Raw genomic sequence first — 13,669 nt, forward strand, 5'->3', positions numbered from 1 at the left:
GCGGTAAAAGTTCCTTCTTTTTTATAGTGTAGTATTCCATTGTGTTGCTGTACCACAGTTTTTTAATCCACTCATCTGCTGATGGGCACTTTGGCTGTTTCCAAATCTTAGCTATTGTAAATTGTGCTGCTATAATCTTTATTTGTCTTTTTAAGCAATATTATCCTCTATGCTTTCTGTTTGTGAAATTCCCACAGCGAATTTGTGCTAAATAAATTGCTGGGGTTTTAGAAGAATTTTTAGGTTATTGAGAGTTGCTGCCCAAACTGAAATTCTCGAATAGTCCTCACACACTCTCAGTATTTACAATTTAAATGTTCCTTTGCTATAGTCACTTCTCCACATGTTCTTACTGATGAGCCCCCAGCAGGGCCTCTCAGCTGCTGGGCTGCTGACTGCTTCTCAGTGATATCCAACATTATTTACTTCATGCTTTAGGAGAGCAGCTTTCTTTCTTTGTCTTAAACAAGTAGATTTAAACTACTTCAAGTCATAAACAAGTGAGTTAGAAATCATACTAAACCTATACACAACAATATGAACAATTTTTGACCAAATGGCTCAACACTAGGTAAACACTGATAATTTGAAGACACTGACAACTGGAGGTACTCAAGTTCTTAGAACGATAACTTATCCAGAGGACTATGCTAAACATTACAGGAGATATAAGATGAAAGAAGGGCCTTGTCCTCCAGGGAAGCATAATGTAATAGAAACACAGCACAGGATATGACATCAGGAGACCTAAATTCCTGTCTAAAACCTGCTACTAGTACCCTAGCCAGTTTGACTCAGTAGATAAAGCATTGGCCCGAGGACTGAAGGGTCTTGAGTTTGATTCCGGTCAAGGCAACATACCTTGGTTACAGGCTCCTGGGGCATGTACAGGAGGCGACACATCAATGTTTCTCTCTCTGTCTCTCTCCTTTCCTTCCACTCTATCTAAAATTCAATGGAAACATATCCTTGGGTGAGAATTAACAACAACAACAACATTTGCCACTGGTAATCTATGTGACCTTCAGGAAGTCACGTTTTTACATCCCATACACATTCTTTATATGCCAAAGAGAAATATAAATGGAACTTATATCATGAGGTTAAAACCTACCTAACAATAATAGAAGTAATAATAGTTGAGAAGAACGTGCCAGTGAACCAGAAAAGGTTTTTAAAAACATAATGGACAAAAAACAAACAAAAAACCCCATAAAGGACTGTGGTTCCTAATCTAGGGAGGAGCCTGACCAGAACCAAACTGCCTCTTACTAAAGGAGGCACTGGACAAGCCTAGTGACAACTTTTGGGGTGGTGGCCCTCACTGGGGGAGGTTCCCTGTAGAAAGGGCAGCCAGCAGCTGGAAAGCAATGTAGGAATAATCTGGACTAGCAACACTTCACTCAAATCAGGGAGAGATTGAGCCCTGGCCAGTAGTTAAAGCGTTGGCCTGTGCACTGGGTCTCGGGTTCATTCCCGGGAAAGGGCACGTACCTGGGTTGCAGGTTGATCCAGGCCCCAGACCAGGGCTGCATTTGGGAGGCAACCAATTGATGTCCCCCCCTCTCTCTCCCTCCCTCCCTCCTGCTCCCCCATCCTCCCTTCAACTCTTTTTATAATCAATGGACTAGTGCAGCCATTATGGAAAACAGTATGGAGTTTCTTCACAAAATTAAATATGACCCAGTGATCCCACTCCTAGGAATATATCCTAAGAAACCCAAAACACCAATCAGAAAGAATGTATGCACCCCTATGTTCATAGCAATATAATTTACAGTAGCTAAGATTTGGAAACAGTCTAAGTGTCCAATAGCAGATGAGTGGATTAGAAAACTGTGGTACATGTACACAAGGGAATACTATGCTGCTGTAAGAAAGAGGGAATTCTTACCACTTGCAAGTGGGGGGCGTTGCAGGCTAAAAGGGGTCAATGGGGGGGAAAGAGGACATATGTAATACTTTCAACAATAAAATTTAAAATAAAATAAAATGCATTAAAAATGAAAAAAATATTCTTGCGGGGGAGGAGAGAGAGAGAGAGAGAGAGAGAGAGGAGAGAAAGAGAGAGAGATTGTGGCACCCTTTGTCAGCTGGTCTGGAGACTCCGTGGCATTAACTTGTTTTTGCATCAGGGGCTGAACGGGAACAGAAAGGCAATCCCTCAAGGTTGGAGGTTGGAAAGGATCCCAGAGATTGTTCCTAGCTGGTTGGGTTGAGATTGCACAGGTGGAGGAAGGAAGATAGATGGCTGGGCGTGGTTGTCACAAAGCCACCGGAAACGAGTCTTCCTTTTCCGGTTGGGGCCCGGTCCACATACCGCGACCTTAAAATGGCGAGTCGGGGTACAGTCTCCGGGAAATAGAGGCATCGGATGGGAGACTGATCTTCCAAGTTCCCTGCGCTTCTGAGTCTTGGCGCTCCTCTCGCCAGGCGTCACACGCTCTCAACCCGGCCTCTGCAGTGGCGCAGGCGCGGAGAGCTTTCTTCCCAGAGTAGCCCGGAGGCGTGGCGACTTCTGAGTCTAGTGAGGAAGAGGGAAGTGGCGTCCGCGGAGGCCAGAGCCGCGTGAAGGTAATCGAGAAGCCCGATTTTCCCTTTGTATTTGGTCTAGACAGCTCGAGAGATAAGGGCCGCACGTGCCAGTTGCAGCCTGAATGGTGGTGAGGGGGTGGGGGGTGCGGAGTGGGGAGGTGGGGGATGGGGCATGTAGCCGTCCCCAGTTCGCGGCGGCATCTTTGCCAAGCGGCGATCAGCCTGAGTTCAGGCGGGACCTTTTCTCTGTGAGGCCGGTATTCAGGCTCCTATTTCCACATCTAACCTACGGAAGCGATCTCTTTGTACTCTATGTGCAAATATCACCCCGGGGTGTTGCTGGAGCACACTCGGAGGCTGCCCACGTGCACAGGGCTTATTGTCACCCTAGTGGTCGACGCGGAAGGTGTAGCGAATTAGTGGTGAGGGATGGGGCAGTGATGTCTACCACTGCACCCAGCGAAACTTTCAGGTTTCTGCTGGCTTATGGTCATATCCCTGGAGGAAGAGTCATTACAGCTTCTGCTGCTAAAAAATACAGGAAGTTGCCAGAAAGGGGTGGGGGGGAGATAAAGGGGTCCTATTATAAGGTGACAGGAGATTTGACTTTGGGTGGTGGGCACATGGTCCTATATACAGATTTTGTAACTTAGTAATTGACACATGAAACCTATATGTTCATGTTGACTAATGTCACCCCAATAAAATTTAATGCGTACATACATAAATGTAAAAACAAACCCAAAAAATCCACAAACAAACGAAATATGTAGGAGGTGTCCCTGTACCTCCTCAGCCTGTATAGGCAGCAAAGACCCAACCATTTCTTTGAATACCAGTGGTATCCTTGAAATAAATTTGTTGCTCTTTTTGCTGGATCACGTCAGGGAAAATCAGACTTTCCAGGCTATCCTCAGCCTTTTTTAAAGATCTGTAATAACCCTAAGGAAATGGAAAGTCAGGAGAAGGGGTACCTTTACTAGACCCTTCCTGTCTCAAGAAATTTAACCATCACCATTTCTTTCCTTCTTTAACATCTGCCATTTAGATAGCTTATAAACAAATGGAAGTTTTTCCAGTAAGTAAACAAGATATTGAATGCACAGATACACAATTTGCACAGAGTCCTTTATAAGTTTTCCCCAAAAGTACCCACAAAAATTTTGTGGGCATCTGGTTCCTTAGTCGGGGGATATTTGCTGAGAGGAATAAGGTTACTTTTTTCCTGAATACTTTCTTATCTTCCTGTCTCAGTTCTCCTGCCAGTGTTAATGTAATGGAAAGAAGACTATCAAATGTTTCATGAAGTAAAGGTTTCAGTCTTCATAAGAGAATGAAGGGGCATAGAAGTTATTTTCCCCCTGACTAAAGACAAAAGATTGGAATGATCTGTTAAAATTTAGAAAAACTCAAATATGCCCTATTTGTGAAGATGGGATAGGAAGCACACATATTAAGTATTCAATAGTCTTAAAGCTCCTTTTAGCAAATGGGTGCCAGTTTTATTCACCTACCAATTTGTTCCTTTGAGCAAAAGGTTTTCAATTGACATCTGCATCCTCTGATCTGTTCTTTGTTTCAAAGTTGAGTAACAGAAAAGGACAGAAACATGTTACTCTGAAGTAATCTGCCATCATGAGTGTCCTAATTCTTGGCAGTTGATTTTAAGGAGGAAGCAGGACAGAACTTTTCTGTTCATTCTTCTCAGATAATTATAAATAGCAAATAAATATATATCATGTGGCTTTTATCTTGACTTCCACTTTTTCCTCTCCTCCCTCAGTGTCCTTGGGGAGAAGATCCATTCATTGGTTTTGTACCAAACCTGACAAGGCCTCAGTTGTCAAAGGTGGCACCAGGAGGATGTCACAAATAGGAGAAAAACTGTTCCAAGAGCAAATGATGATGAGACATCTAAAGATGAACGCACGCTCATACCCACACGTGGAGTCTTTGTGGGAGACTAAGGAGTCTGTGAAAGAGAGCTCCAGTCAGAGTAAGAAATTCAGCCCACACATGGACAGTCTTGGTCTTGAGAGTGCTCGCCAGCAATTCCGGAGTTTCTGTTACCATGAAGCACCTGGACCCCTCGAGGCTGTCAACCAACTTCAGGAATTATGCCATCAGTGGCTAAAGCCAGAGATCCACTCAAAAGAACAGATCTTGGAACTGCTGGTGCTAGAGCAGTTCCTAATCATTCTGCCCAGGGATATTCAGAACTGGGTACAGAAGTATCATCCACAGAGCATCAAAGAGGCTGTGGCCCTAGTGGAACGCTTTCAGAGAGAACCTGGTGGAATAAATAATGAGGTGAGAAAAAAGATTCCTCACACATACAATGAAATAGGATAAGAGTGGGTATGTTTATGGGTTGGGAGATTAATGGGGGAATGATTTTGGTTAGGTCACCCTTCCGTTGTTCCTTTAGGACAATTAGGTGAGATCTGAAATCATATATGCAGCAATAGTCTATAGGTTTCAGAGCTCCTGGCAGTCTTTGCTGCCTTTGCAAAAAGAAATGCATTTTGCCCTATTTAGGGCCAGTGCAAATTGAGTGTGGTGAGCCTAGTCTGGCATGGCGAAGGAGTTAGGACTTGATTTCCTAGAAACAGAAATAAAAGGCAAGAACAAATTGGGAAAGGGGAGAAAATTGGGGGGCGGGGGAGGAGCAGACAGAACTTACAGATCAAAGGAGAGCAAGGGTAGCAAACAGAAGTATAAATCAAACAACTCTAGGGAGACTGCAGAGGAGGAGAAAAAAATAGAATAAATGGGAAGCAAGGACATGGAAAGAAGAAAAATGCCAAAAGAGGAATAGAGAGAATCAAGATGCTGAGGGGTAGGCCCTCTGTAGTGGGAATACACATCTCTGGGCTAGGAAAAGAGCCTCCGGTACCCTTCCTTAGTGATCTAGCCTTGGCTTTGCTGGTGAGTGGAGGACCAAGGTATGCCCTGGGGAGATGGAAGCACACTTCCTTTCTCAGGAGCCCACCTTGAGGAACACAGGGCAGGATATATTATTGTGTCTTACTACAACTGAATCCTGAAGAGGGAGGTTAGAGTTGAACTTTACCCAATTCCCCCCCCCCCCCATTCCATCCCCTTTCTCCACGAAATCCTTTCCTAGCCATGAGGGGATTAGAAAATCTGACAAAGAGGAAAAACCTTTTTTTATTTATTGCCTTAGATAAGACTAAAATATAGAAATCCACTCAGGCAAGGGTTTAAGTCTAGGAAACAAGCCAGTGAAGGCAGCATGAGAACAGGCAGCCTGCACCCAGTCTGCTAGTAGCCTGAGCTGTGGCTGTATGTGGAGGGGTGGAGGTTAGCAGCAGTCACAGCTTTTTTTATTTCCCAGGTGATGTATATAGTTCTTTGTGAGAAAAGGGTAGCACAATCCCTTTACAGGTTTTTAGTATGTCCTTTAATGTCACACACTCCCTAAATCTGGGCTCTATTCTTGTTCATTCCTCCACCACACCCTAAAACTGCAAGTAAGTTCTGTGCTAATGAGGATGGGGATTATTTCTAGGTCACAGTCCATGACCTGGGAAAGGAGGCAGTGCTCTTGGGAGGAACAGCAGAGGTCCCAGGCTTTAAGTGGAAGCCAGCAGAGCCCCAAGCAATGGGTGTGTTCCAGAAAGAATGTTGGAATGCATACCAGGTACTACAAGAACAGCTGGGCTCGAAAACTCACACAGAAACACAACCTGTATATGAAAGAGGTGAGGAGCTTCATAAAAATTCTCTTCTGGGAGCTGTGATAGTAATCGATTCAGCTAGAATATCATGGGAATTTTCCAGATGCCCAGCCATGCTAGCAGTTAGGATGTCTCTCATATGGGACTATAATAGGTCAATGGTGGGTGAAGGTGAGGAACAGTCTGAGGTACAGAAATATCCAAAACATGGAACCCTGGTATTCATATCATGGACCTTGTTCCTTAGAAATTTGAGAGAAGATGGAATAGGGATTGGTGGGGTCATCTGACCCTTGTAAGTTAGAGGAGAAATTAGATCAGAAATGAGCTGTCAATGGCAAAAGAGGAAGAGAATTGTGCACGAGGAAAAAATACTGACAGACAAAAACATTTCACATTTCCTGCCATACACTGGAGGACTTGAGTCCTTCATTTTCAAACACCTCTAATTCTTGCCCGGCCCAATGAATAAACTACTTTATGACAGGAAAAAATAGTAAATTTCCTTTAATAATTTATCTCATGAAATCTGGGGAACCGGTTCTATGGAGTGGTGGATATTTGTTTCTTATTTACCATGAAAAGGCCACTTTTGGCATGACACACACACTCATACACATGAAGGTGAACTATCTTTACTGAAGGTGTCCTGATATTCTGTATTTTATAAATCAGCTCAGGATATTCATAAACAGAAAAGAGAAATTTTCTGGCTCCTTTCCACCCACAGCTGTGCCTGCTCAACAGATTCTAGCCTTTTCTGAGCAGAAAAGCACCCCAAACTGGAAGATGGCAACTGAGTTCGTCTTGCCTGAATCCCAGGTGAGCTGTACATTCCAGATTTTTCAGGCAGCCTGAATGTGACCTTATCTATGCTTTTCTCTGCTGCCCAAGACCCACAGTGCCCAGCAGGTACCCTGAGCCTAGTTAGCCTCAGATGTCCTTTACACAGCTAGGCTTGGGACAGTGGGAATTGGGCACCTCCCAAGCTTGTTTACTGATCTCTTTTCTTTCTTTTCTGCCACTCACTTTTCCTCCCTAAATTTTATACACTTAATTTCACTGACTGACCTACCATGTAATTCAGAAATAAGTAACAGTACAACTTCTGTAGTGGCAAATACTGAACTAAAACCCATTCTCTTTAGAGTTTGTTGACATTTGAAGATGTGGCTGTGCATTTTTCTGAAGAAGAATGGAAATTACTGGCCCCTACTCAGAAGACCCTCTACAATGAAGTAATGCAGGAAAACTATGAGACTGTCATCTCTCTAGGTAAAAATTCTTCCTTTCCTTTGTATAGAAGTTGAATAATCTGTTATGTCCTCAGTTTATGGAAAATGCATTCCTATGAGAGAGTCCCTGTGTTCCAATAGATGGTTGGTTCTCAATTTGGTGATGTGGGGAAAAAGAAAGGCATATCCAAATCACCTAGAGCAGCAATTTTCAATCTTTTTCATCTCGTGGCACACATAAACTAATTAATTACTAAAATTCTTCGGTACACCAAAAATATCTATTATATTTTTTGCCAATCTGACAAAAAAAATTAGGTTTAAGTTTGAGTCACTCACACCGGACAGCTATTGTTGTGTTGGCTGTTGTTGTTGTTTTTTTAATTTGAAAATCTAAGGGAAAAGAGGTCAGTGCTCCTGACTAAATAGTCAGGTACTGAATGTTTTAAAAAAATTTTGTGGCACACTAGTATGCCTCCTGTGGCACACCTGTTGAATATCGCCGACCTAGAGAACTTTTTACAAATACACATCCCACTTCTTTATTCTAAATAGAAATCTTAACCCATCATATCATACTTCCACCCCACTCTGCAAATCTGTTACTCATATCTTTTCCATGTCAGGAAAGGGCATCATATATTTGGCCCCCTTTACCTTTTACTACCCACCCCACCCACTTCCCTCTGGTAACCTATTGTCTGTGAGTTTCAGTTTTATATCCAACATATGAGTGAAATCATGTTTCTTAGCTTTCTCTCACTCAGTATGATATTCTCAACCCTCTTCCACTCTCATCATCCTAGTGTAAGCCACCATCATCTCTAACCAAGTCTACTTCAATAGCACTGAGTTCTCATTCCCCATATTGTTTTGATCGAACCTCCTTAGGTTTAGTTCTTAGCTTCCTCATTGCATATTCATCCTTAACCACAGTAGAATATAAAGAAGATATTGAATCTAAGATTCTGCCCATTTAAACATTTGGAGTACATGAAAGTATAAAAGAATCCTTCACTCTTCCTGACAGTAATCTAGAATTAAGATGGTAGTTCGTGATCTCAAGGTTTTATTTTCAGAACATTATTGCATTCTAAATTTAAAGTGACCTGTTAGAACAAGTGGAAGAACCATAGATCTAAGGTCCCCATAGTTCAAGGACAGTTTTCTACAGATAACTATATATATGGAAAGAGGAGAAATGTTCCTTGATAGGAGCCTTTACAGGGATTTTTAAGATTATGCTCCTGTATTTTTTATTGAACTTTTTACTGAGATTATTATAGATTCACATGCAGATTTAGAATGTAATACAGAGGATATCCATGTACACTTTTCCCAGTTTCCCTCAGTGATACCTTTTGCAAAAGTATCATATCACAACTAGAATATTGATGCTGATATAATTCACTGACCTTATTCATATTTCCTGTTTTACTTGTATTTGTTTATGTGTGTGTATATTTAGTTCTTCAGAGGTTTATTATATGTATAGGTATGTGTATTTACTACCACAATCAAGATACTAAACAGTTGTATTAACACAAGAATTCCTCCTGTTACCCTTTATAACCACACACACGTCCCTCCCATACCCCACCCCATCAGCAACCCACGCCAACCACTAACCTGTTCTACATTTCTAAAATTTTGCAATTTCAATAACATATGAATGGAATGTAAACTATGTAAACTTTTGGGATTCATTTTTTCATTCAGAATTATTCTATTCCGAATTATTTTCTGGAAATTCATCAAGTTGTTGCATGTTTCAACAGTTTACTACTTTTTACTGCTGAGTTATATTCCATAACATTGATATACTAGTCAGTGGTCGGCAAACTCATTAGTCAACAGAGCCAAATATCAACAGTACAACGATTGAAATTTCTTTTGAGAGCCAAATTTTTTAGACTTAAACTATGTAGGTAGGTACATTGTTATTAACTTAATTAGGGTACTCCTAAGGCTTAGGAAGAGCCACACTCAAGGGGCCAAAGAGCCGCATGTGGCTCGTGAGCCGCAGTTTGCCGACCATGGTAGTAGGTGAATGCTTTGTTTAACCATTCACCTACTGAAAGGTATCTTTGCTGTCTTCAGTTTTTGGCTATTGGAAATAAAGCTGCATGAACATTTATGTATGCGATTTTATGTAGAAATAAATTTTCATTTCTCTGGGATAAATGCCTTAAGAGTGCATTTGCTGGTTCATTTGGTAATTGCATGTTTAATTTTATAAGAACTTACCAAATTGTTTTTCATAATGGCTGTAAAATTTTACCTTCTCACCAGCAATGGGTGAGTGATTCAGCTTCCCCACATGCTTGCCAGTGTTTAGTATTGACATCTTTTTAATTTATTTTTTGCCATTCTGTTAGGCATGTAGTGTTATCTCCTTGTGGTTTGGATTTGCATTTCCCTAATGGCTAATGATGTTTTATCTTTTTCATGTGCTGATTTGCCATCTCTATATTTTCTTTAGTGAAATGTCTTTTGCCCATATTTTAACTTAATTGTTTTAACTGTTGAGTTTTGAGAGTTCTTTATATGTTGTAGATTCTAGTGCTTTGTCAGATAATATGGTTGGTAAACGGTTTCTCCACGTCTCTCTATTGTCTTCATCCTCTTCCCATGGGCTTCCACAGAGTGAAACTTTTTAATTTTGATGAGAACCAATTGTTTTTCATTTGTTTTAGGTAGCCACGGTCTTTAATAGAAGCCAGGTAAAGGGACAGAGATGCTGGGGTCGTGCAGGGGGCAATGTGCGGTCCAGACTTGCATCACTGGCGGCTAGCATAGGAAGTTCTTGTGGGATACAGCTGGAAGAGCTTGGCCTCCTGCGTGGGCTTGAAGCTGTGCTTCTCCAGGCACTTGGAATTGTCCCTAAAGTCCTTCTCGATGGTGGCCACCACCTCACGAAAGAGCTGCTCTGCCAGCCGTCAGGGGCCTGTCAGTGCCCGGTGCCCACTGGGGCGAGGTAGTTCACATAGGGCTTGAGCTTGAAGCTGGCCAGCTCAGGCACTTTCTTCTTGACCAGCTGGTGCTCTTTGCACATGGCTCTTGTAGAAGGTGCGCAGGGCCCCACTTGCTAGTCCACTTTTTAAAAAATATATATATTTTATTGATTTTTTCACAGAGAGGAAGAGATAGGCATAGAGAGCCAGAAACATCGATGAGAGAGAAACGTTGATCAGCTTCCTCCTGCACACCCCCTGCTGGGGTTGTGCCTGCAACCAAGGTACATGCCCTTGACTGGAATTGAACTTGGGACCCTTTAGTCCGCAGGCCGACGCTCTATCCACAGAGCCAAACCAGTTAGGGCGCTAGTTCACTTGTTCATCGGGTTGTCACCGTGGACCACGCAGCACACTCCATAACTAGGAGCCCCATGTTGCCGCCACCAGACCTCATGCGGGGCCCGGGCCTTGGGCCCTCTGCAGCCTGCTCCCATTTTTCCTTTAACACAGTAGTTTTCAACCTTCCTAATGCCGCGACCCTTTAATACAGTTCCTCATGTTGTGGTGACCCCCAATTTCATTGCTACAAATTGAACATAATTAAAGCATAGTGATAAATCACAAAAACAATATGTAATTATATGTGTTTTCCGATGGTCTTAGGCGACCCCTGCGAAAGGGTCATTCGACCCCCAAAGGGGTCACGACCCACAGGTTGAGAACCGCTGCTTTAATAGATTGTTATTTTGGTATCAAGGCTAGAACTCTGAATACCCTAGATCCCTAAAATTTTCTCTTATGTTTTTTCTTAAAAGTTTTATGATTTTTAGACTCAAGACCATGATCCATTTTTAGTTACTATATAAAGTGTGACTTTTAGGTCAAGGCTCATTTTTTTTCTTTTGGTGGTCTAATTGATGCAGCCCCATTTGTTGAAAAGGCTATCCTTTACCATTGAATTGATTTTGTACTTTTGGCAAAGATCAGTTGGGCATATTTTTATGCATCTGTTCTGTTCCATTGAGCTATGTGAATTTTCATGCACCAGGCCTTTAGGAGCTATATACTATATAAGCCTTAATATCTATCAAGTATAAGTGATTCTTCCCACTTTATACTTTTTTGTCAAGATGAAATTTTATTTTAGATATTCTAGAACCTGTGCCTTTCCACATAAATTTTGGAGTAAGCTTATATACACTAATAAAAGACAAACATGCAAATTTACCGTACCTTTGCTATGCCTTAAGCCACGCCCCCAGCCAATCAGTGACTATATGCAAATTAACCCAACCAAGACGGCAGCTGGTAGCCATGGCGCTGGAGCAAGCAGGAGGCTTGGTTTCCCCAATGATGGAGGAAGCCAAGCTTCCTGCTTGCCGCGGCCCGGCTCTGAGCTTCACTCAAAGCAACAAAGTTTCAATTATAGAAGATAAATAAATCCCAGATACCTGCTTTCAGCCGGCCGTGGCCACGGGGCTGGAGTGAGCAGGAGGCTTCCCTCCCCCCTGCCCAGGCCTGCTCTGAGCTCTTCTCAAATCTTCAAAGTTTCAATTATAGAAGATAAATAAATCCCAGATACCTGCTTTCAGCCGGCCGTGGCCACGGGGCTGGAGTGAGCAGGAGGCTTCCCTCCCACCTGCCCAGGCCTGCTCTGAGCTCTTCTCAAATCTTCAAAGTTTCAATTATAGAAGGTAAATAAATCCCAGAATTGAAAAAAAAAAGGAGGAGAGGCTGGGAGCTTTCATCACAGGGCTTGGCCAGCCTGAAAACAGCCCTTAGCCTCTCACCCAGACTGGCCTGGCACTCCAGTGGGGACCCCCCACCCTAAAGTGGGTGTGGCCAGCCTGATAACAGCCGTCAACCCCTTACCCAGGCTGGCCAAACCTCCACGGGGTGAGGATCCTCACTGGGGAGCAGGGGGGGAGGGGAGCTTGACCAGCCTGCAAACAGCCATCAGGCTCTCACCCAGGCTGGCCAGGCACCCCAGTGGGGACCCCCCAAACTGAAGAAGTTATGGCCAGCCTGCAAACAGCCTTCAGCCCCTCACCCAGGTCCCCGCTGGGGGGCTTGGCCAGTCTGTAAACAGCTATCAGCCCCTCACCCAGGCTAGCAAACTTGGGAGTTCGGTCACTTGCTATGACGTGCGCTAACCACCGGGGGGGGGGGCGGCACAGAATGAAGGAAGACCCCAGCAGGCAGCTGGCAACCTAGGAAGGAAGGCTCCGGCCAGGCCTGGGGACCCTACCAATGCATGAATTTTGTGCACCGAGCCTCTATGTCTATAAGAAACTATATTGAGATTTTGTTAGAAATCACATTAAACTTATATATTACTTTGAAGAAGATAGATATCTTTACTATGGTGATCTTTCCAGTCAGCGAACAAAGTATGTCTTTCTATATAGGTCTTCTGTGATTTCTTTCAACTTTTTGTAATTTTCAGTATAAATATCCTCTACATGTTTTGTTAAGTATATATGAAAGCATTTCATTTTCATTGGAGTAATATTTTTAATTTTGGCTTCAACATGGTCAATGTTTTTATATAATAATGCCATTGATTTTGTTTTGGTCATGTATCCTGTGACCCTACTAAAATCACTTACTAGTTCTAGGAGGGTTTGTTTTTTGGGTTTTTTTTTTTTGATTCCTTGAGATTTTTCCATGTAGACAATCACATAATATGCAATTCCTTTTATTACTTTCTTGTCTTTTCCACTTTTTGATAATTTTTATTTTTCAATTACAGTTGACATACATTGTTATATTAGTTTCAGGTATACACTTCAGGGATTAGATATTACATAACTTACTAAGTGATCATCCCAATAAATCTAGTACCAATCTGTTACCATGCATTTTTATTAGAATACTAGAGGCCCGGTGCACAAAATTCAGGCACGGGGGGTAGGGTGGCGGTGTGGGGCTCCCCTCAGCCCAGCCTGTACCCTCTCCAATCCAGGACCCCTCAGGGGATGGCCAACAGCCAATTTAGGCCCGATCCCAGATTGGGGCTAAACCAGCAGTCAGAGATCCCTCTCACAATCTGGGACTGCTGGTTCCTAACTGCTCGCTTGCCTGATCGCCCCTAACTGCACTCCCATGCCAACCTAGTTGCCCCCAACTGCCCCCCATTCTGGCCTAGTTGCCCCATGCAGCCTTCTGTTCAGTCGTTTGGTCGTCCCTCACTAACCCCCCTGCCGGCCAGGTCGCCCCAAGCAGCCTGCTGTTCCGTCAT

General features: G+C 43.0%; 1 protein-coding gene across 2 annotated transcripts in view; it reads left to right on the top strand.

The window, feature by feature from the left end:
- The first annotated feature begins 2,305 nt into the window (after window positions 1-2,305).
- LOC102773562 (zinc finger protein 75D) overlaps window positions 2,306-13,669 on the top strand; it is a 19,768-nt gene continuing 8,404 nt past the window's right edge. The window contains exons 1-5 of one of the 2 annotated variants that reach the window (XM_006770916.2): window positions 2,306-2,574; window positions 4,319-4,845; window positions 6,068-6,260; window positions 6,967-7,058; window positions 7,385-7,511. In XM_006770916.2, coding sequence (XP_006770979.1) covers window positions 4,399-4,845; window positions 6,068-6,260; window positions 6,967-7,058; window positions 7,385-7,511 — 859 coding nt within the window. In that variant the 5' untranslated portion in view covers window positions 2,306-2,574; window positions 4,319-4,398. The remainder of the gene's footprint in view (window positions 2,575-4,318; window positions 4,846-6,067; window positions 6,261-6,966; window positions 7,059-7,384; window positions 7,512-13,669) is intronic. The other variant, XM_006770917.2, reaches the window with a different exon arrangement.

Source organism: Myotis davidii, unplaced genomic scaffold (genome assembly GCF_000327345.1).
Source record: "Myotis davidii unplaced genomic scaffold, ASM32734v1 scaffold1465, whole genome shotgun sequence".
Lineage (NCBI taxonomy): Eukaryota > Metazoa > Chordata > Mammalia > Chiroptera > Vespertilionidae > Myotis > Myotis davidii.